Source organism: Mustela erminea, chromosome 4, assembly GCF_009829155.1.
Source record: "Mustela erminea isolate mMusErm1 chromosome 4, mMusErm1.Pri, whole genome shotgun sequence".
NCBI lineage: Eukaryota > Metazoa > Chordata > Mammalia > Carnivora > Mustelidae > Mustela > Mustela erminea.
In genome coordinates this window covers 22,888,810-22,912,478 of record NC_045617.1, presented here as the reverse complement: position 1 = coordinate 22,912,478, position 23,669 = coordinate 22,888,810, and the positions used below count along the sequence as shown (strand labels likewise).

The following is a 23,669-nucleotide window of genomic DNA, read 5'->3' as shown; positions in this document are numbered from 1 at the left end:
CTTTGTTCTGATTTTCCCGCAACATCAGGCCTTTCTGGGGATGGTGTGTTTCTTTTTCAGCGGTGGAATCGACTTGCCAGCTTCCAGGGCCCCCATTGAGTTTTACTCTGTTGTGTGGGGACACCAAAGGACAGGGTCCTAACCTGGTCTTTCTTTGTTTCAGCGCACCTGTCTGGGAATTCTGAACTACTTCAGATCCGTTGAGCGAACACTGACAATCAACACTTCAGGCCTTACCTTGGTTGGAGGGAGTCTGGTCCCCACCATAGAAGATAGTTCTTGGGTAAATACAGCCGAGGGAGGTCTGGGCACCTCGCAAGGCCTAGGAGCTCACCACTATGTCCATGGGACAGCTGCTGAGCACAAGGTGAGATTAAGATTCTGCTGAGAGTTTTTTCTGCCTTGGTTATCCTATCTCCCAAGCCCCCTTCCTCTTGACATCTGGAATCAGTTAGCATGGTGGAGTAGCAGATGAGGTTTCTTAGGCATACGGCTTTTTAGAGAAGTTCAGTGACCACTTGAGAGTAGGACACAGGCAAACAGGACTCTAAGAGCAACCCTGGAGGGCACAATGGGAAGGAAGACATTTCAGCTGCTGGTTTGTTGACTTTACAGGGAACAGAGCCCAAGGAGCCCTTTCTGTTATCCTAGCCTGAGAGCCACATGTCTTTACCAAGAAGCTCTTATAAGACCCTCTTTGACAATTCTAGAGATACCTTTCTGCCTCTTTCCTGTTTTCGAAGCCCCAAGTGAAAAAACAGACTAGAAAACAAAGGTAGAGAAAACTTGAAAGAGCTGAAAAACAAAATATCTTTTATCCCTCTAAAAGCCTATTTGTCCCTTGGTGCTTTTAACATCTCTTGAATGTATTTTTCTATAGTCCACAAAATTCATATCAGATCCCTTTCTTTGGGAGGGAAGTTGAAAATGCCTACATTTTCTTGGAATAGTGGAGGCACTCTTGCAATATTTTCTTCTCAGTCTCTAGAAAGTTTATTCCTGAAGGTGGGATTTAATATGACCTTTATCCTCTTAAAAGATAGTTTGACAAATGTGAAAAATAAAATCTATTTATCTACCAAACAAGTCACATCTTAACCTCTATGACCCCTGACTTATGTTTGTCATGTCTGTAAGGCTGTGACATCTTATTATCAACTATCCCTAATACGCAGTGTAGAATAACACTGTCCAGTAGAAATATACTGCAAGTCATAGATACCATTTATAATATTCTCATAGCCACATTTTAAAAGTATAAAGAAATATGAAATGAACTTTAGTCATATACTGTTTAACCCAATGCATCAGAATATTATCATTTTAACATATAACCAATAAAAAGAAATAATGAGGTACTGTACATTTTTTATACTAAGTCTTCCAAATTTGGCACCTACCTTATATGTACAGTATGTCGCAACTCAGACAAGTCACAATTTCAAGGGTTCAATAGCTACGTGTGGCTAGAGGCTACTATATGGCACAGTAGAACAGCTCTAGATATTGAAAAGAAGTTTATTTTCCCATCCAGTCACATAGGGTCCTGCTTGCACTCAGTGTACAGGAGACTTCTGGTTTTGGTCTCCTTTGGCAACAAGTACCATCCCCCATATCCTTCCCATACACAGTTTTACCCTTCTGCCCTTCTCACTTGATCCTAGCTCATAGTCAGTCAAGTCCAGTCAATATGCCCCTCTGTGGACCTAGAGGGGAGGCTAAGATGCTTTTGAAACAAACACCCCTAGGGGTGCCTGGGTGGCTCAGTGGGTTAAGCCACTGTCTTCAGCTCGGGTCATGATCTCGGGGTCCTGGGATCGAGTCCTGCATCGGGCTCTCTGCTCAGCGGGGAGCCTGCTTCCCCCTCTCTCTCTCTCTGCCTACTTGTGATCTTTCTCTGTCAACTAAATAAAATCTTAAAAAAAAAAAAAAAGGAAAAAACACACCTATAAAACAAACACATCTTTCTTTTGCTAATATTAAATCTACCTCATACCATAGCCGTGCTTTATTATTTGCTAATAGATTAAAAAGGGTTCTTTCTTAGCACTGAACTCTCTCTCAGTTTGTTTGTTCTGGGATGGGAGTTGGGGGTGGCCATGAAGGAAGGGGAGGGGAAAAAAACCCCACCCTGCCCCATTGATTGTAGGAGGAGCTTCTCAAGGGTATACAATATTGTCTTCCTATGCTCTCAAAAGTGACAGGAAGAGCAGCTCCCTTAGAAGCTACCAGGAGCTACTACTCTACTGTGAGAAACTCAAGGAAGTGGCCTTCCTTCAGGATCTTCAATAGAACCACGTGGTTTAGCTGTCCTCCATGGTGCTTGGCATGGTCAGCATTTAAACTAGAATGTTTGGGCCTAACTATGTAATTCTTTCCCATGCAGGTAATGAAAGGCACCGATGGTAATTTGTTGGGGTGATCTCACAAGGTCCAGGGCCAAGACTGGTACCAAGATCTTTGGGGTTACTAGCCTGGGGAGCTGACACTGGAGAAGCCCGTAAGATGGAGACCTCTTCCTGGAACCGTGTATTTGATCCTATGATGAAAGTTTTGGGCTAGTATTAACAAGTGTTCACTCTACGAAAATACCAGAAAAGGAAAGCACCTACCACCCATCATGGGACTTTATGAGTTTACTTTAGGCATGTGTCAGAATAGAAGGAGCCCCCAGATGAGAGGGAGTAGGCCTTTCCTGGCTGTTTGACCTTGGGCAAGTCTCTTTTGGCATGGGGATCTGACACTCCATGCATGTTCAGGATCTGCCTGGACTTAGCATGCTAATAGCAGAGGCTGTTGTGAGGAAGTGGTGGGAGATGAGGTTATAGAAAAAAATCTGGCCAGACCATGAAGGCCTAGGCTCTTCTTAGGGTAGGAACTACTTCCAAGGTTGTTAGGGACCAGAGAATTCTAAGTAAAAGAATGGCCACTGCACTTTGGGGTTATCACAGAACTACCTAGACTTTGTAGACTAGTAAAGATGATAATAGGTACTATGAAGAAAAATTAAGAAGGAAAGGTAATAGAGAGAAGTGGACGTTGGTGCTGGGATGTTGCCATTGTAAGTAGGGTAAGTCAGGGAAAGAAATCACATGACTGACTTGGAGCAGAGGAGACAGGCAGAAGACAGCCAATGCAAAGGCCCTGAGGCAGAACCGTGTATAGCATTTTTGCAGGAACAGCAAGGAATTCAGCGCAACCAGAGTGATTGAGGGGGAACTTGGCAGAAATTAAAATAGAGAGATTAGAGAGGTGGGGAACAGGTTGTGTAGGGCTTTGTGGACCATTGTAAAGACTCTGACTTTGAGTGAGAAAAGGAAGCCATTGGAGAATTTTGAGCAGAAGAGTGATGTTATTTGATTCACATTTCAATATTAATGCTTCTAAATGGGGAATAGACTGAAGATGCACTAGGGTCAAAGTAGAGACTAGTTAGGAGGTTATTACATTAATCAAGGAGATGATGTGAAGATGATGTCTGAAAAGACAGCATGGTGAGAAGTGGTCAGATTCTGGACATATTTTGAAGGTATAGCCAGTATGATTTTCAGGCAGATAGATTGTGGAATGTGGAAAAGAGAGAAGTCAAGGTTGATTCCAAAGTTTGGGCCTCAGCAAGTCTGGAAGTCTGGAGTTGCTGTGATCTGAGGTGACTGGAACAGGTTTGTTGGGAACATCAGAATCTCAGTTGAGGGCATGGAAATTTTGAGACGCATAGTAGATATTCAGGCGGCAAAAGGAAATAGAGAGTTGGGTATATATCTTTCATATAGTAGGTATTTAATAAATATTTGTTGGGCAAAGGAAAGGCTCTGTTCATAACACAATGGTTGTGAGATCATGAAAAGACAATGTACATGAAATTGCTTCGCAAAGTATATCATGCTGTTAAAATGAAGAACAATTTGCTGCAGTAATAATATACTCAGCGGACGAGGCAGAGAATAAATTTTTAAATTTTCCTTTAAAAATATTTGAAAGATTATAGCTAACAGATTGAGCCATTCATCCTAACAGTTTTTGATGAAATTCTTATATTGGGCTTTTATGATCTGTAATTAATGTAAAGATTATTTAGAAAAAGGTAAACTCGTCAGAGAAATATTGTCTAATTGCCAAAAGGCCTTAGATTCGTATTCACGAATAATGGCAGAAACCAGTGGACTGAAGAGAATGAATGATGGGCCACCAACCCTCCTATATTTACTATATTCAAATAGTTATCTTGGCATCAGTTAATTTGCAGTCTTGGAAACCTATGAATCCTTCCAAAGATCAGATTATTTCTTACCCAGACAGATAATTATTGCCTTCCCTTTCCTGCCACTCCTCTAAGCATAATATTGAAGGATCAACTCTCTAGACCACAGAAACTTTAGAAAGGGGAGTCTTCCACGTAGTTGTGGAAGAAATTAAAAAGAAAATAATATGATTACCGTGACAAAACCCTGCATGAAGTGATCTGTCCATCTGGTCTTCAAAATTCATCTCCTTTTAGAGACAGGAACTGAGGGAAGAAAAGAGAAGGAATATGTATATATATGATAAATACTTTGCACTGGAAAGGACACACGTCATTTCTGGTCACAACCTACTGGCCAGAGCTCATCACCAGGCCCCACCCAACAGCAAGGCATTGGGAAGTCTGGGGAAATTTTGGTGCCAAACCATTTGACATTCTGCGTATGTTCCTTATTTTTTTTTTTTTTAAAGATTTTACTTATTTATTTGACAGAGATCACAAGTAGGCAGAGAGGCAGGCAGAGAGAGAGAGGAGGAAGCAGGCTCCCTGCTGAGCAGAGAGCCCAAATGCGGGGCTCAATCCCAGGACCCGGGGATCATGAACTGAGTCGAAGGCAAAGGCTTTAACCCACTGAGCCACCCAGGTGCCCCTGTTCCTTATTTTTAATGTCTGTCTCTTTCCACTAAAGAGTTCCCTGGGTGGTGGGATTTGTGCCAGTTTAGTTTACTGCTATATTCTTAGTGCATAGAATAGTGCCCAGTAAATTAACTGACCAGAACATTTGTGGAATGAATGACTGAATGAAGGGATAAATGAATGACAGGCTCACAGCCTGTAGGAGTAGATGAACCAAAAGTCTAGCATGGCCATGAGCTGAGTGCTATAATGGAGTTAGACAAGTCATGGGGAGAAGCACTCAGCTCTGCCTGGAGATGTAAGGAAGGCTTCCAGAGGGGTATTATTTAAATGGACTCTTGGATAGAGTAGGTACTTATCAAGGAAAGAGGAGGTGAGAGCTGGAAGGGCCTGTATGTATGAGTCCCAGAGGCATGAAGAGCTCTGCGCATTCAGAAGAGGGCCAGGCTCAGGTCCATCAGGATGGAAGTATAGAGACAGTGGAAGGAAATGAGGTCCAAGAGGTTGACACGGGCCAGCCCCCAAAACTATACCTAGAAACTCCTAGATTAGTCCAAATGGAAGCTAATAACAGCTTGGACTAGAATGGTGGGTGGTGGAGATAGAGAGAAGTGATGGGTTTGAGAGATAGAAAGTCCAGTCTACAGGAGTTAGGATAGACTGGACATGTAGGGTGAGGCAGGTGGTGTCAGGAATGATTCATGCAAGAGGAAGTGGCTTGGTGGTGGTGGTATTTACTAAAATGGGGAAGTTGGAGGTGGCCTAGGTTTGTGGGAGAAGACCACATGATTTGATCATGGTAAATGCAAGGGGCCTTTGAGATGCCTGGGAACAGATGCCAAATAGGTCATTTGGATATGTGGGTCTGGAGCTCTAGGAGGTCTGGATTACAGATATCAATTAGGGAGCAAAAAAATGGTCCCTAATCTCAGCTGTGGAATGGCACTACCTCCCAAGGAAGGAGTACAGGAGGAAGAGATGAGGTCCTAAGACATGGGCTCAAGTGTGGCTACTACCTAATGACCTGGCAGAGAAAAATGCACCTCGGGGATGGCTGGAAAGCTGGGGAGAGCAAGGAGACTGTGGAGTCCCAGCCGGCCAGGGAAGTGAGTGAGTCAAGAAAGCAGAGAGTGCAGAGCTGGGTCCCATGCTCCTGAGACATTGCGTAAGATGGCTAAGGGAAGTCTGCTGGATGTGGAGAACAATCACTGTTTTTCTTAGTGAACGTGGTTTGTTTTGCCGGAGACACGAGCTGGATGGGAACGAGTGAGGAGTGGGAGGTGGGGAAGCGGGCACAGGGAATTAGGATGGCATCTTGGGAGATTGATGGTGAGGAGGAGGAGAGACCGAAGGGCAGGAGGGCTGTGAGCCTGTTTCAGTGTCCGCTGAGAAACAGCTGATGGAGAGGAACTGGGTGTCCAAGAAGGCGCAGGGATGCTTGGGAGGTGGGACGGAATGGCCACAGAGAAGGGGAGCAGAGTCGTTCCCTGGAGTACAGGAAGAAGCAGGAGGAGAGAGGTGTGGGAGCAGCGGCTTTGTGTAGGTGGGGGTGGGGGGATGGGGGGGTGGAGGTGGTGGGTGGTGGGTGGTGGACAAGTGGGGGAGGGGCTTCTGCGGAGACACTGAAGGCAAGGCCTGGTGGGGGGAGGGGGTGAATTCAGAGGCTTGGTCAGAGTGAAGTTTGAAATTATGAGAATTATTATTAGGTTAATGATTCTCAGGATGCCACCATTCCGCCGTCATTTAAGAAAAAATGTGAGTGGAATACCCAGATCCCTTATATTCGTGTCCTGGAGCTGCCGTATCAAAACACCACAAAGGGAGTGGCTCATAACAGCTGGCAGAGAACTTTATTCTATCACAGTTCCAGATGTCACAAGCCCCAAATCAAAATGTCAGCAGGGCCATGCTCCCTCCAAAGTGTTCGGGAGAATTTCCTTCCTTGTCTCTCCTAGCATCTGGCCGTTGCTAGTAATCCTGGGGGTCACCTGCCCTTCCTTGGCTTGTAGATACTTCACTCCCATCTCAGTCTCTGTCCTCACATGGCCTTCTCCTCGACGTATCTGTCTCCACATTTTCCTCTTTCTTTAGGAACATCAGTCACTGGCTTAGCCGCCCCATCCCCCAATATGACCTCATCTTAACCATGTATATCTGCAAAGACTCCGTTTCCATATTTGGTCACATTCGCAGGTTTCAGGTGGACGTGAATTTTGGGGGGTGCTACTCAATTCCGAGACACGAGACAATATTCACACATTTTTCAAGTATTTATAGAATTAAAATAAGAAACCGGGGTGCATGGGTGGCTCAGTGGGTTAAGCCTCTGCCTTCGGCTCAGATCATGATCTCAGGGTCCTGGGATCGAGCTCTGCATCCGGCTCTCTGCTCAGCAGGGAGCCTGCTTCCCTTTCTCTCTCTCTGCCTCTCAGCCTACTTGTGATCTCTCTCTCTCTGTCAAATAAATAAATAAAATCTTTAAAAAAAAATAAGAAACCTTTAACAGCTCATGTTTCTAGATTTCAAGTGCTTCAGTGTCGCATACCCCCTATAACAACTGTTGTGGTCTCTCCACCGTCCCGTGTTATGGATGAGGAAACAGAGGCTAAGAGCAGCTGAGGGCTTGACCTAGGGTGAGACCTGACCACGGGCACCCTGACCTCAGAGACCTCCTGTACACTCAGCTCTATCGCCCGCCTTTTTCCAGGTAGCCCTGAATTAATCAGCAAAAAATGTAATCAGCTACTTATCCATCTCACTACCCTTACCTGCCAACATTCTTTGCTAATACCCCCTTCTCTACATACAGTGCTTTATACACTCGGCAGGTACAGCTCCGTGCGGACAGCCCACTGCGTGAGAGCCGGAGCCTGCCGTGTGGTCTGTTTGGGCTGGCAAAAGACAGACAGCTCTCCTTTTTCTGGTAACTTCTGGGGTTGGCTTTCTTTGCCCCAGGTCCACAGTGTCCGATTCATGGAGTTCTCGGAAGTGGAGAACCAGGACGACTACTACAGCATGGAGGCTGCGTCCGTCTACACAAAGGACCCGCACGGAGTACATATCATGTACGATGAAGCGTTGAGCGATCTGAAGGAGCTCGAGGCAGAGCTGCTGCTTGTGGCCAGCCATTATATCGAGAAAGAAAAAGGTCAGAAGCCAGATTTTGAAAAAATCAACCAGCCAAACAAACCATGAACCCTAAGGGCTCCATTTAACACCCTCCGCCTCAAAATAGAAATACAGATCCAAGAGTATCTGAAAATTCAGTAAGCACTTGCATCTCCGCGATATGCACTTGCATCTCCGCAATATGCACCTGCTTTAGAAAAGATACGGTCCTGTTTCCAGCTCAAGTCCTCTTCTTGTTGGAGACTGGAACTATTCTTTCGAAGCTTGATTATAATTCTTACCATTGTTGAGACTTACTCGTTCCTCAGTGGCATTTCTGCATTACTCACTGGGTACAAAGGCTCTCATGCCAGGCCCTGAGGGAAGCAAAGCAAGCAAGTGAAGGTAATGATTTTTTTTTTCCCCTAAGCAACAACCAAAAAAAAAAGATTGACCTTGGGCAAACAGCAATTAGAAGCAGACACATCCCTGGGTTCCTGACAAAAAAAGCACCAGGATGCAAGAAGATCTGGGTAGGAAAATGCCAGATAAAACACCAAAGGGAGAAATCATTGCTCAGGGTAATCAAATAACCTATAATATGTATTCTCTACATCCTTTTGGCATCAATCAAATGTATCCAATTTTAGAAATAGGTGAGTGGGGCGCCTGGGTGGTTCAGTGGGTTAAAGCCTCTGCCTTCGGCTCAGGTCATGATCCCGGGGTCCTGGGATCAAGCCCCGCATCAGGCTCTCTGCTCAGCAGGGAGCCTGCTTCCCTTCCTCTCTCTCTGCCTGCCTCTCTGCCTAATTGTGACCTCTGTCTGTCAAATAAATAAATAAAATCTTAAAGAAAAAAAGGAATATATATTTAAGAAATAGGTGAGGAAAGAGTAATCCTTCTGGAATAATATGACAACATTGACATTTGATTTGGAAAGAGCTTAAGAGTTTCTCGACACATTGCAACACCTAAAAGGAAATTTAGCAAGAATTTGTGCTATTTGATAATTATGCAGATGATCATGAAGAATTCATTTTCATATCGATATAAAATGCTGCTCAAAGAATGTTTGCCTGTTATCCTTTCAGAGCCAGGCAGAATTCACTTAACATTGGCTTGAACTCTGCCCTCTTTGCCACAGGCCATTGGGTGTCTGAATCATGAGACGCGCTGATGTCATCCAACATTCCAGGGCATTTAATTGCAGCGTTTGGCTTTCGTCTTTACTTTATTCTACATACTAATGCATCACTTCTATTGATACTCGTTTATAATCCAATGCAACTAAGAATTTAATTTGATGGAAACAGTCAGTAGTCATCAGCCCCATGAGCTTCCTTCAGCTAAGCTCGTCAGTATGTAGCTATCCATTGTGAAATGATTTCCCAACTGCGCTTGAGAAATTCCGATCAAAATCTTTCTCTTGTTCAGTACCCATCATATATAATTATTGAACTCAAAGTTCAGCACCTGAAAATCTCTTACTTTTTTGATATTTCATTCTGAACTAGACCACTCAAATATTAAAAGCAATAATCATGCTGATGCTGAAAATTAACATTCATGTAGTGGGAAAAGATTTTAACAGAATAATTACAATGATTACCTTTATTGATTTAAGTTAGTAATTAACCCAATTAAGGGATATCTTAGAAACTTCTCTGAAGAGTTTTTACTTGACTAACTAACATCACTTGAAATAGCAGGTTAAACTGGGTTTGTTGTTAAACCACCAGGGACCTGTTTTTAGAGAAGGAGAAATGTGTGTTTGGCCTTTAAATTATAGGTCTGAGGACATTTTAGTGAAGATTTCATATTAACTGAATTTTGGTTACATTTCTAAAATTAGTCTTTAAAACTAAAATTGAAGAGTAAAGATAAAAACCTCTACTGACTCAGAAGTCAACAAGTATGTCCCTTGTCCCACAGTCTTTGCCAGTGGCCCTCCAGCTGATTCTTAGGAATCCCTGGGACCGATTCAGTGTTTTCATTCCTGAGATGGGGCTGACTGCTCAAGGGCTGCTTTTCTAATAAGAGTAGCTTCATGGAAAGGCCTGTCTCTGGTCATTTTCATTCCCTTCTCTCTTCTAGGTCACAAAGAGGGCAGCGAGTCAAATACTGGCCAGGACTGGGGACGGGCCCATGCAAGTGTGGACAGATTTGCTGTGCTGTATGACATGTGGACTTGGGAAGCAGCCCTTCTAGAAAACAAGCGCCAGGTATTTTTCCCTAGAAAACAAAACATCTGTTAAACATTTCTTACAAAAGCCAGTATTGAAAAAACAGAGATGAAAAAAACTCAGTGGGGCTTTCAGGCAGTCTCCTAATAAAATAAATAATTATTTTATTTAAATCCTCTCAGCTGGTTGTCAGGATGTGAATAATACATTTTATTTTCTTTACTGTGGTTCCTTGTTAATAAAAAATAAAATGGGAAAGGGGTGCCTGGGTGGCTCTGTGGGCTAAAGCCTCTGCCTTCAGCTCAGGTCATGATCCTGGGGTCCTGGGATGGAGCCCCGCATCTGGCTCTCTGCTCAGCGGGGAGCCTGCTTCCTCCTCTCTCTCTGCCTGCTTCTCTGCCTACTTGTGACCTCTGTCAAATAAATAAATAAATAAATAAATAAATCTTTTAAAAAAATAAATAAAATGGGAAGGATACCTCTTTATCTTACAGGCATCATTTGCTAAAGGTCTGTATAATTTAGGCTTTTATGTATGTGTTTAGTGAGAATGGGTGATGGTTCCATTCACATTCTTTGTCCTGTCAGGGACAAGCCTCATTCTGCTCAACACAAACTGACCTTATTAGAGCCTTTAGAAATATACCACCTGTGGGGCAAGCAGCTGGTCGAGATATGCTCAGTGCAACAAGTTATGAGGGTGAGTTTAAAGCAATGAAACAGAAGGTTGCTAAATTCATCATCACACCACCAGTGGCTCACATCCCAGTAATAAATGAAACACTGCTCTTCACCTGTGAACTCGGCGTGGATTATGAGCCCCTCTGATGGTCACCAACTGTTGGGAGTTTATCTATCAAACATTAAGTATTTATCCTGTACCCGGTACTATCCAGACATTAGGAACCTACGGATAAATACAAGAAGGTAATCTACCTTTAAGGAATTTCTAGTCTATAGAACTTGATCCCATCGCTTAAGTAAAAACTACAATCCGGCGATGGACAGCTTACAGCTAAGGCACACGTGAGATCCCCAGAGACCACAATGGAGCTCTTTGCCCTGTGGGGGCTACCGGAGTAAAGGAAATGTTGGCAAGTTTTCTCAGAGGAAGAGATAGTGAATCCTGTTCCTAAGAGATGAGTCAGATGTTGTCTGTCAGAGAAGGAAAAATTCCTAAGCGAGGGAAACAGCATGACGGATGTCAGGGAGGTGTGAACCGGGGGACAAGGAGGCTACTGTGACTAGGCGTGAAGGCATGATGACAAACGAGCGGAGTACGTGTCTGGGTACAGCTGTGAAAGGCCTGCTAATCCACATTCACAGTGTATTTTATAAGCAAAGAAAGAGTCATTAGTGAGTTTCAGCAAGGGCGAAATATGATCGTAGCCCTGTTTTCAACAGCTGCTCGGGTACTAGTGTGGAGAACGGATTAGAGCAGAGCTCTTGCAGAAAACAGGTGCCCTTGTTGCAACAGTGACCTGGAGAGGTAGGAGGGACCTACCTCAGGGATGGACGAGTGAGAGCAGGAGGGAGGGTCAGGCTCGAGACACCTTTGCAGAAATGGTGCAGAAATAGATATGGCAGGATTTGAAGCCTGGATGTTGGGGTGAGGGAGTAAGGAATTAAAAATGACTTTCTCAGGGTCAGGGAGGAGGCTATTAACCGAAATGGAATGCAGGAGGAGGGGCACTTTAGAGGGGAAGATAATATTACTGAGTTCGTGGCAACAGGCATGTGAGGCGTTTGCTGAAACAGGTGTGCCTGCTTTGTGGGAGCTGGAGGTTTGAAAGTCAGGAGCAGGTATGAGCTGAGGTATGGAAGTGAACATTGAACCACAGTAACGAGTCAAATGACTAGGAAAAGCCAGAGATGTCTGAGCTGCAGCCGTGGGTAACACTTAAATTGTAGGGGAAGGGCATAGAATAAGAATCTACATGGGGCGCCTGGGTGGTTCAGTGGGTTAAGCCTCTGCCTCCCATTCGGGTCATGATCTCAGGGTCCTGGGATCCAGCCCCGCATCAGGCTCTCTGCTCAGCAGGAAGCCTGCTTCCTCCTCTCTCTCTGCCTGCCTCTCTGCCTACTTGTGATCTCTCTCTCTCTCTCCCTCTCTGTTAAATAAAATCTTTAAAAAAAAAAAAAAAAAAAAAGAATCTACGAGAAGAAAAAGAGGAAGCCAAAGAAACTGGAGGAAAAGGGAAGGAATAGTGTGTTGAAAGCCACTAAGGGAAAAAAAATTTTTTTTTTTTTTTTGAAGTAGGGAGGATAGTTACTAGTGTGGAGTGCAGAGAAACATCAAGAAAGGTGACTCCTGAAGACGGGGGCAGTGGGGTCAGTCATCAGGGTCATTGGCAGCTTCGTAGGCCTCTCAGAAGAGGTCTGGGGGTGGAAGGCAGCTTACAGTGCGCTGTGATGTGGTCAGAAGATGGGGAAGTGGGAAGGTTTTCTTTGAACTGTTTTTCTAGTAGATTAGATAGTTTACCATTTCGTCTACTTTCTGGTCTGTTACTCATAGAGATGTAGGTCACCCAATTTTTGAAAACACCTGGCTGGGCTTAAAGGGTGGGAGCCTTGGGCTTTGAATCCTGTTCCTCTTTTCAAGGGGAACTGGCCTCCGTCGAGTTTGCGTCTGCAACCTTGATCTGGCAGTTAGAAACTTTGATGGACTGAGAGATCCAGACTCAGAACGTAGTAATTGAAAAGGCCACATTAAAGGTAAATAAGACAGAATCTCTAAACTTGACGAGTTTATTGGTCCAGACAGGAGTTTTTAGCAGCCCTCCTTTTCTGGACTCTCTCTCCCCGCCTCCCCTTTCAGGGCTCCTAGGCCTCCTACAGAGGCCCCAGGCAGGACTCAGTGCCCAGAGAAGAATAGAAGGACAAAGAGGACTGAAAAACAAACGGATTTCTCCACACTTTGGGCCACGCTTCATTCTGTGTGCTAAGCTACCAGGGCTCTCCACTAGTTTCTTCTATGGTAAATCAAATTATTTTAGCTTAAAAAAAAAATCATTGAAAATGTCTTCCTCCTTTCTCACCCTAACAATACGTTCTCTATAAAACCTGAGCCATCTATGCCAAAACTGTGAAAGCGTGGCCTTCTAAATCAGAAATTTTGTCAAAAGAGCCTATTTTTAATGGATAAACCGTATTTTTATCTAGAGTACAATTGATTTCTCCCAGTACTGATTCTCCTGCTAAGTTTGCTCAGCTGTTTTTGATTGTTAGATATATTGGAGTCACCAGAGTTAGGAATTGCTCGAACACACTGGGTTGTCTTAAATCCTTAAAGTAACCATATTATGTATAAACACTCATAAAATTAGAGCTGATATGAATTTAGATGGATTAAGAACTCTTAGAGAAGCCAGGCATCAGCTGTACCAGCCACTAAGGGACACGTGGCCCAAATGCTGATTCTGTCTACAACCACCAGAGGACACATTTTTCAAGGTAGTTTGAATAAATGTTTGGAGCACTTAAAAAAAACAAAACAAAACAAAATACAACGGTGACAGATTGTGCCTAGCATTGATTTTTCTTTTTTGCACTTTCATTTGACCTAAAGTGCTTATTCTTTAAAGTTTCTTAAGTCCCAGAACACAGAGTTTGGGGTAAAAATAATACAAACACAGTCAGGTTTGAGATTATTCATTTTGGCTTTTTTTTTCTCTATTTTCTCCAATATTTGAGACTTCCCATCAGTGTGTACCATATATTATTTTGCCTGAGAGTTGGCCCTTGACACACACAGGTGACATTTGACAGGCTAGGAAGACTTCTTAGACAAATACCAGCCCAGAGTTTAAATGGAAATGGGCCAGTTAGCAAACAGATCATAAATAGAACCTTGTGAAGCAGAAAGATCATGGTCTTACCCCTGTTGGGAAAGAATTAATAATAAAATTATGTAAGGGCCCATCTGAGAGCGTCTCAAGGTCGAGGTCAATGCCTGAGAGAGCCTATTCCATGTAAAAAAGAGAGCCACATTTTCCTTTTCAAGAGCTTCCGCTGCCAAGTAAAACATGACAATATCTGGGACATACTTATACTAAATAAGTGGTTTGTTGTTTATCAGAAATTCAAATGGAACTCGATGACCTCTAAGTTTATTTGTTAAATCTGGCAATCCTATGAACAACACAAGTGAGCTTGGCCTTTTAGTGCCAACCTCTGCAACCTGGTATCAGCAGATTGAAATCACCAGCAAGAACTCTCCCCCACGACCTTTTGCCAAATAGCCAAACAATAGGACGCTTTGTACCAAAAAAAAAAAAAAAAAAAAAACCAGGTCAAGGCATACAAATGCTATAAACCGGCTCCTGGGATTGCCTTGGCCCAGTCAGAAAGGCTCAAGTTAGTCCAGAATGATTTAGGGAGGTAATTGTTTCTTTTCTGATTTCCCCCCACTCCAGGCTATTGAGTGACACCTGTCTTACCCACCACTCCTCCATTTCTGCTTTGTCTTCTGGTATTTAATCATTGAATGCTATTCTAGAGTAGAGCTCAGCAGGGGGATAAGGTAATTTAGATCACCCTGCTTGCTTCATTTTCCCTGGGACTCATGAAAGGCCTGGCAATCTCTACCTTTCTTCATTTCTCACTCTGAGATATGTGGGTCTCTAACCTGCAGAACGCCTTGTGTGTTCTGAGCTTTTAACCTCCTTTGGTGTTTTCCTTTTTGTGCTAAGGTTGACCTAAGGTCCCTTAGACCAATGTTTCCCAAAGGGTATCCTGCAAAACCGCATGCTAAGTAAAGTGCCCCAGGCCCTCCCTCCTTGTGCTTTAGCACTGAAAGCCAGATACTGGACATCTATTAATAAGGCAGTATTCGATTCCCGGTCTGCTACTGATTCTCGAGCGTTTACCTCTTTCCGGAGCCTTGGAAGCCATGCGCGGCAAGACAGAGACGCTTCTGAGTCCTTTACTTCCTTTTGCCTCCTGCACGGTTGTCACCTGTATTCAAGTAGGGCTGTGCCTTCTCAGTTCTGTCTGGTTTTGCATTCTTAGCTCTGGGCTCCAGACAAAAAAAGAGGAGCTCTTGTCTCCTTTTAGGAAATTTCTTAGTTTGTTAAGAGGAGGGCTGAATTCCTGGCCTTAAGCCACGGGGAAGACCAGCACCCAAGGAAACAAGACACACACTTTCTCTGATACACGTCAAAGTGTGCTGGGCTGTCAGGTTGGTAGAACCTGTAACCTCAACAATGCACTCCTTGCTGCCAATTAAAGGCACACCCTGGGCAAGTCAATGTGACTTTGGTGATATGGCTACAATGGGAGCTGACACCTTCCAGAACACTGAAACCTGCCTAAGAGGAGCTAGCAAAAGAAGACTGGGGAGGGGGGCACTTGGGTGGCTCAGTGAGTTAAAGCCTCTGCCTTCAGCTCAGGTCATGATCCCAGGGTCCTGGGATCCAGCCCTGCATCGGGCTCTCTGCTCAGCAGGGAGCCTGCTTCCTCCCCTCTCTCTCTCTGCCTGCCTCTCTGCCTACTTGTGATCTCTGTCTGTCAAATAAATTAAAAAAAAAAAAAAAGAAGAAGAAGAAGATGATTGGGGAGGGACATCTTGAGCAAAAACTGGAAGGGAGGATGTGTTGGATTAGATCCGCAGGGGAAAGGAATTTGTTCTGCTCTGGAATGAATGGAATAAAGCCTTAAAAGCTCCCAGTCAGAGCCGACTTATCCATCAGGCAATGTGGACTCGGTGTTTAAGACCTAAGAGCTTTGCAGGTTCCATTGAAAATGTTTGCAGTTTGGGAAAAAACACATGCATGACTCTGAAATATGAAAAGAACATACAAAATTATTATCAATAAACACTTAATTACGTGTCAGCAAAATGTAAAAACGTGGTAACTGAGCACTTCTAAACATCTCATTACATTTGAAAATTTATAGATCAGATCTTCTCACTTCATAAGAACCTCTGAACGTATACTGCCCAGAAATCATAGCTGATCACTAATTCAGTGTGTTGCTCATAGCCAAATAACTTAAAAAGCAAGATTATGAATATCATTTAACCTTTTTAAAAGAAAGTACTTGATTGGGATAGGAGTACATCTTAATATATTTAATATAATGTGCGACAGCCCTGAACCACAATTACACTGTCCAGAACTGCTTATCTTACCCTTAGGTCCCTGTTTGGGATTCCAGCCCAGGGATCTCTCAAGAGCATTTTCCTGATTAGCACCATGACTAATTGCACACAAACAGAATTTATATACAGAACATAAATTCTTAAGGTCACAGAAAAATGTAAAAGCAAAATAAAGAGCGTCCCTGAATTCCCACCCTGAGAACCCTCTTCCATGGTTACTGGGTTAGTGTCTGGGAGCTTTCTCTGGTTTTTAGAAAAGGTTTGTGACCTCCACTAGAAAAGAAGTTCCCTGCATGCCTTTGAGAGTTGTGGACGTGAAGCCCTTCCTAACACAGTCCTGTCTGGGATAAATGCCTCTGTAGTTAGGGGGCTTTTACCTCAGTCCTCTATTGTAGAATAGAGGGCCAACTCTTAAAGAAAAGGGGTCAGCAATGGAGCTGAGCATAAGAAGAGGGGAGGAAGGGGCGCCTGGGAGGCTCAGTTGGTTAAGCGTCTGCCTTTGGCTCAGGTTATGATCCTGGGGTCGTGGGACGGAGTCCCATACCGCTGAGCAGGGAGCCCACTTCTCTCTCTCCTCCTGCCTCTTCCCCGCCTCCGCCTTGTGTGCTCTCTCTCTTTCTAATACATTAAAAAAAAAAAAAAAAAAGAGGGGAGGAGGAAGCCACTCCATGTTTGGTGCTGGAGTAAAATAGAAGCGGAGAATTGTCTTTGGAGAACGGGATTGCAGATAAATATATCTGACCAAGTGACATTGCCTGCCCCGTCTCATTAGAGCTTATAACGATGAGATGTTATCTTATTCATTAGATAACCCCCCCTTTTTTGTGGAGAGCAGAGGAAGAGGGGACACAGGCAAAACTAGTGTTCCTTGCTTTGCCTTCCCTACCTCTGTGGGTTTACTAAGGGCCCTGGGGTTGCACTGGTGCTGCCGCTGCCCGCCCCAGGCTGGTACCTGAAGGGTCTGAGCCCCTCTCTCTGCTGCTGATGCCCCGGGGGGCTTTCCAAAGTCCGGGGGGGGGGGAATGGGGGGCTCCCTTCTCTTTGCTGGAGCCTAGGGCTGCCTCTGCTCTTCCCTGACCACAAACCTTATCCGCAGCTTCTTGACAGTTACTTCGAAGCTTACCAGCATGTGTTGGACCCTGAGGAGAGGTTTGCCTTAGCACAAGTGATCACTGACCTAATGCACAGACGCCCGAGGTTTGATCTCAGCCGGCCTTATTTCCGGAAGGCCTACCGAGATGAGGGCACCTGCCTGAGGCTTCACTTGGAGCTAGTGAGGGGCATCCTCAATCAGCACGTAAGTACATTTGGGTTTTAAAATATCACATATGGGAAGACGATGGAAAACCCAGGCCAGAACCCAAAAGTGTTTTCCTTTCGTCGTGTGTTCAGAATCCAGGTTTTCTAAGGCAGCGCGTAGGGCGTGTTTATTTGAAAGCTCATTTGCATTGTTGAATTCCAAGCATAACTACGGTCTTACAAGGAAGTTTCCAACCCTAATTACATTTAATGGTCCACAAAAAATAGAAAGCTCATTTTCACTAGATGATAGAGTTTAGTGGTATTGAAAGGAGGATGAACTTACCCCCTTTAGAAGCTATGAATGTATAAAGTGAGGTTTATTATTATTTTTAAGTGTTGTGGCTATTTTTAGGACGCTAAAGGAAAAATTACAGTGTAGGTCCTCTGGGGGGAAAGCCAGAGGCAGGAAGTAAGCAGGAGATGGATTGTTACAGTGCATTTACCCTAGACCTGGCTAGAATTTTTTCCTTGTTGTCAATTATTTGACAGAAAGTTTTCCTGCGCCTCCTAAGATTGTCTGAATTTGGTTGCCTTTGCTTTTCTTGGCTGACCCTGGGCTCAGACTGAAAGACCAGCATGTCTTCGTGTAAGTGAATCCTCAAGACCGTGTCTGGGTGAAAATTAGTCAAATAATGAAGGGACCCAAAGGACTGTTGTTCTTCGCATATCAAGGCTCATAATTCACAGCCATGGGAAAGCTTAACTTTTCTAATTTTAACTTTTATGCTACATTTCTAGATAGAGCGTCAGCGGGAGTATATCCAGAGGCTTTGGCAGGAAGGCCGTCCAGATGACAGCAGTAACTTCGGACTTCCCCTTAACATAATTTGCAAACAACTTATTTCCATCAACAATAGCTGGTATGGTGGCATTGTCTTTAGACATTTTACATTTAATCTCTTAGATAAGTTAAGTGTATGATGTTAAGTCTAAATAGTCTATAAAGTACCTCTCAGTTATTTGGGGAGATGAGTGAAGGGGATATAAAGGCCTTCAAAGAGGGATTCTCTCTCTCCTTTTTTTTTCTTAAGATTTTTTTTTTCTTAAGATTTCTCAAGATTTTCTTAAGATTTATTTATTTGACAGAGAGAGATCCCAAGTAGGCAGAGGCAGGCAAAGGGGGAGGGGGAAGCAGGCTCCCCACTCAGCGGGGAGCCTGATGCGGGGCTGGATCCCAAGACCCTGAGATCATGACCTGAGCCGAAGGTGGAGGCTTTAACCCATGGAGCCACCTGGGTGCCCCGTTTCTCTTGCATGCTCAATATCCATTTGTTTTGTAAGCATTACTGTAAGTAATAAAGAACACGAGGCTAGAATTTAAAATTATACCACTAGGTACAGAATCTTTCCCCTTGAGAAGTTCTATTAAAAAAAAAGTAGTTACTCTTAAAATGTCATCCGAGGGTTTAATCTGAAGTACCATGTAAGCCAATGTATGTGAAACTTGGATGTGCTTTAAAGTGTCTCAAGAAGGAATCTATTTATTCTAGGAATCTATTCTAGTTTCTAGGAAGCTATTTATTCTAGAAACCAAAAAGGTTTCTGCAGACTCACCTTGTGACCCCTACCCCTTTAAGGAGCAAATTCAATTTCCCCGAGATCACTCAGAGAAGGTACATAACTTTAAGTCACCCCCTTGTCGTGTGGTTTGAATTCCCATTCCTTCCCAGCTGTGGAGGGTAGTGAGGGAGTCGGCAAGTGGGTGATAAGCCCCAGGCTGGTCTGCATGGCCCATGATCACCATCTCTCTATGGTCTTCAAAGGGTGGAGAACTTGTCCAGTTTCTTTCCACATGTAACAAGTACCTGTTAAGCTCCTATAGCTCTCAGGCCCCTGTGCTGGGAGGTGAGGGCACAGTTGTGAACAACCGAGGCACAGCGTGGCGCTCCTGCCTAGTGCACACTTTCAGTGGGACATTGCCACACTGGGCTATGGAATGCTCCTGGGGACCAGCAGGTCGTCAGGGGATTTCATTGCTTATGTTCCAACCTTATCGCTTGAGAAAGAGCCCTGGGAGTTCCAGGCACAAGACAGCATGTTCTCCACGGACCTTTCTCAGGAGTGTTTTCTTCACTGTAACAAGCTTGGGACATCAGCTGGGGTGGGAGGTGGGGGGGGGGAGCTGGCTATGGAAGAGACTCTATTGTTCAGGAAATGGGTTTTTGGCAGAATCCGGTAGAACTATATGGGTACAAAGACCTGTCAGAATAGTCTCAAAAGCAAATGTTATTTGCTTAATGAGATTCCTTTCCAACCTTAGGGTTGTATGTTTTAAGACCTAGAACAAAGAAGAATCCCATTTGCATAGGTTTAAGAAGTATTTACGCTCTTTAGTATCATGTAGATATGTTAAGCCCCTGACTTATGCTGTATCCTCTATTTTGAAAGGAATACCCACAGATAAGCATTTTCTCATTTCTGGTCTCACCCATTTATAAAATAGAACATTCTTATGGAGAACATGAATGATTCCAGCAGCTGTGTACAGAGTTTAAAATTTCTCTTTGTTTATTACCATTTTGGGGGAAAAGGATCAAGACTCATGGAAAAATATAGAAACCAGTCATGGATATTATTTGTTTAATATTTTTACTTTTAAGTTATATTTTCATTTTTAAGTTGTTTTCAAATCTTTGACTAAATGCCAATTAATGTTTACAGGTTGACCATATACAGTTGAAGACCCATTAGGGTAGTCTGGGTAAAGGATATGTGTGATCTTTCTGTATACTGTTTCCTACCATTGCATGTGAATCTAAAATGGTTTCACAATGAAAAAGTTTAATTAAACAAGCAAAAAGAATTAGATTGGACTTTTAGGAATAAACTCTTACAGCTTCCACTTTTTTTTTTTAAGATTTTTATTTATTTATTTGACAGAGAGAGATAGGCAGAGAGGCAGGCCCCCTGCTGAGCAGAGAGCCCGATGTGGGACTCGATCCCAGGACCCCGAGATCATGACCTGAGCCGAAGGCAGCGGCTTAACCCACTGAGCCACCCAGGCGCCCCACAGCTTCCACTTTTAAAGGGATTCACGTTAAAGCAAAGGGCATGTTGTATAATCGGGTGGAGTCTGGATGGCCTCTTTGGCCCCTTTGAACTTCTAATTTTTTATAATGCCCTGGATTATAGCAGCTATTTTATAAGTCTTAAAAAATGAAAAATTCAAATATCTTTTGAAATAGATTAAGTTCTTCATTGTGTAAAATTGTCATTGATTGGTCCTCTTTTTAAGCCCAGCTTTGAAAAACATTTATCTGCTGGAGTTCCATCCTTCCCTGGGCCTGGCATCACTCATCCCCCGATCCCTTGAGCACCTCCTCCAGGAGGCCCGCCACACCTGCAGACCAAGATCCGCCAGCAGCTTCACCTTGCTGGAGAGACGTGTGCTGCGGCTGGCCCTGGATACGTGGCTTACACCGGCCAGGCCCGAGTCCTGGTACAGCAATCAGCTCCAGAGGGATGTAGGTTCTCTGAAGAGGGTCGGGGAGGCGGGGGTTCCTTGGCAAAGAGAATGTTTCCACCCAGATGTTACTACTTAGCTATGTTTTTCTGTTTGGCTCTGTTCCTCCCCTGTTTGGCCAGAGACAGATCATAGTCCTAGGCCTTGCCAACATTTTTATGTAATTCTTTTTTCATTTTTGGTCAAAGTTTCTACTTTATCAGGATACTGCTACATTTAGAAAGGAGATGTACATAGGTATGTGGGAAATGTTTTCAGGCCTAATATATATATATTTTTAACTATATATATTTTAAGGATTTTATTTTTTATTTGACAGAGAGAGAGAGATATGATCACAAGTAGGCAGAGAGGCAGGCAGAGAAGGGGAAGCAGACTCCCTGCTGAGCAAAGAGTCCTATGCGGGGCTCGATCCCAGGACCCTGAGATCATGACCTGAGCCAAAGGCAGTGGCCTAACCCACTGAGCCACCCAGGCGCCGAACAATATATATTTTTATTAAAAGTTATATATTTCATTTTCACTGAGACTATTCCTGAAATTCCCTCTTTTTGTTCTGAGCTGAGATCTGGTACAGGAGAGAGAGAGTACTGAGTGAGCAGTCAGGGACCTAGACTCAAGTTCAGCCCTGCCATTAATTTCCTGTGTGACTCTGAACATGCCTCTTAGCCTCCCTGAGCTTCCCTTTCCTATTTTCTAACATTATGTTTGTGTATTTGAGGAGATGAGGATGCAAGTGAGCTTGATGGTCTCTAAAGTCCCTTTCAACTCTAATGTTCCGTGGTTCAAACTGTGGCCTAATGATTTACCTGGCGTTTGTAGTTAGATTTTAATTCTTTTCTTTTTCTGTTAAGGCTATCACAGTTGAGCCTGGGTTCCAATTTGACCTTACTCTGTGTGGGTACATACTTTATGATGAAAGAACTTTTAAGGGCCCCAGCTGCAAAAAAAATCCCTTCCATGTGTCTGCCTTGGCCTCCTATTCCCTCTTGCCCAAACTAAAATTTTATTTTACTTTAATTAGTTTTAAATTGATCAAAAATAATCAGAATTTTAGCAAAAGAAGAAAGCAAAAAAAAAAAAATTACCCTAAATATAATCACTCAAATGCATTCACAATAAATTCACAATTCACAAAAAATTCACAATTTTTCTGAATTCAAGTCTTCTTCAAATGGGTGTTAACACAGTTATAATCATATCCTTCATACCCTACCCCCTGTTTTCCTTAGTTAACATTGTATTATATATTTTTCCATATTGCTATCTAGTCTTTATACTCACCTTTATGAGTATAATTCCCTCAAGGGATGAATCACAACTTATCCAACTATTTCCCTATTGTTGGACATTCAAGTCGTTTCTAATTTTTCATTATTATTAAAAATGTTATAAGGTACATCTCCATGCTTACAGATTTTTCCATATTTTAAATCAATTCCTTGATACATTCTTAGAAATGGAATCACTGGAACAAAATTTAAGTTTTTGGATGCAATTTGGAATATTGAAATGCCACCAATAATTTAAAAGAATACCAATTATGCTATATTATACAGTATTAGGTGTAAGCATATAAAGTCTATATATATTTATATAAGTATAAATATATTTATCTCTCTCTATACATAACATTGCACTGTTGGCATTGCACTGTTAATTTTCATTTCCTTGGTATTTGTTGACACTAAATATCCTTCCAAAAGTCTTGTTACAAATTGTATTTTTTGTGTCTCTTCTGTTCTTTCCCTTATTTATCTCTTAGAATCCTAATGTCATTCCTGTCCACTTACATGAGCTCCCTTAAACGAAAGCCTTAACTCTTTTGTCTATCATATTTTCTGCAATATTTCTCCCTATTAGTCTTTTTATTTTTTTAACTTTATTTTCTTATAGAAAAAAATCTGTTGATCTTTTTCTTTTTTAAAAAAATATTTTATTTATTTATTTGATAGAGAGAGAGAGAGATCACAAGCAGGTAGAGAGAACAGAGAGCTGAGCAGAGAGCCCAATGTGGGGCTCGATCCCAGGACCCTGGGATCATGACCCAAGCTGAAGGTAGAGGCTTTAACCCACTGTGCCACCCAGGTGCTCCCTGCTGATCTTTTTCTGTGTGACTTCGTCTATCTTCCTAAATCCAGAAAGCAAATCGTTACCCAGATGTTATATGTCTTACTTTTTTCTAATTTCCCAGGGTTTTGATTTCATTTTAAAAATATTTAACTTCTTTAGTATTCTACCTGGAGACGGGGGGTGGGGTGGGGGGAGGGTATGAAGGAGGGTATGGCTCAAAATTCCAAAATTACCAGTCAGGTATCATACTACCAGTTATTCCAGATTCTTTTCACATTGTATTATGGTACCAGATCTTTTAAATGTACTTTAAATTCTCTTATAACTCATAGTGAATATTTGAGATACCTGTCTAGTTTCCCATTGATGCCATGCCAGTTTTAACTATTATTATTATTATTATTATTATTATTTTTAAAGTGGGTTCAAATTTGTATCCAGAAATGATAAATCCTCAGATTAACCTTTTGCATTAGGCCAAAAAATGGAGCAGGTATTGCCCTCAGAAGACATGCAGAAATTAGTTTCTGCATGTCTTCTGAGTTTCTGCATGTCTTC

General features: G+C 43.0%; 1 protein-coding gene and 1 long non-coding RNA gene across 2 annotated transcripts in view; one reads left to right on the top strand and one right to left on the bottom strand.

Moving 5' to 3' along the window:
- LOC116588132 overlaps nucleotides 1-23,669 on the top strand; it is a 183,753-nt gene that overhangs the window by 66,198 nt on the left and 93,886 nt on the right. The window contains exons 16-21 of the mRNA XM_032338859.1: nucleotides 164-367; nucleotides 7,835-8,027; nucleotides 10,082-10,209; nucleotides 17,370-17,570; nucleotides 18,314-18,435; nucleotides 20,811-21,039. Of these exons, the coding sequence (XP_032194750.1) occupies nucleotides 164-367; nucleotides 7,835-8,027; nucleotides 10,082-10,209; nucleotides 17,370-17,570; nucleotides 18,314-18,435; nucleotides 20,811-21,039 (1,077 nt within the window). The remainder of the gene's footprint in view (nucleotides 1-163; nucleotides 368-7,834; nucleotides 8,028-10,081; nucleotides 10,210-17,369; nucleotides 17,571-18,313; nucleotides 18,436-20,810; nucleotides 21,040-23,669) is intronic.
- Nucleotides 363-8,360, bottom strand: LOC116588137. Its single transcript, XR_004284797.1, has 3 exons — nucleotides 8,196-8,360; nucleotides 4,437-4,507; nucleotides 363-559 (listed from the first exon to the last, which is right to left on the bottom strand). It is a non-coding gene; the product is annotated as an uncharacterized LOC116588137 (long non-coding RNA).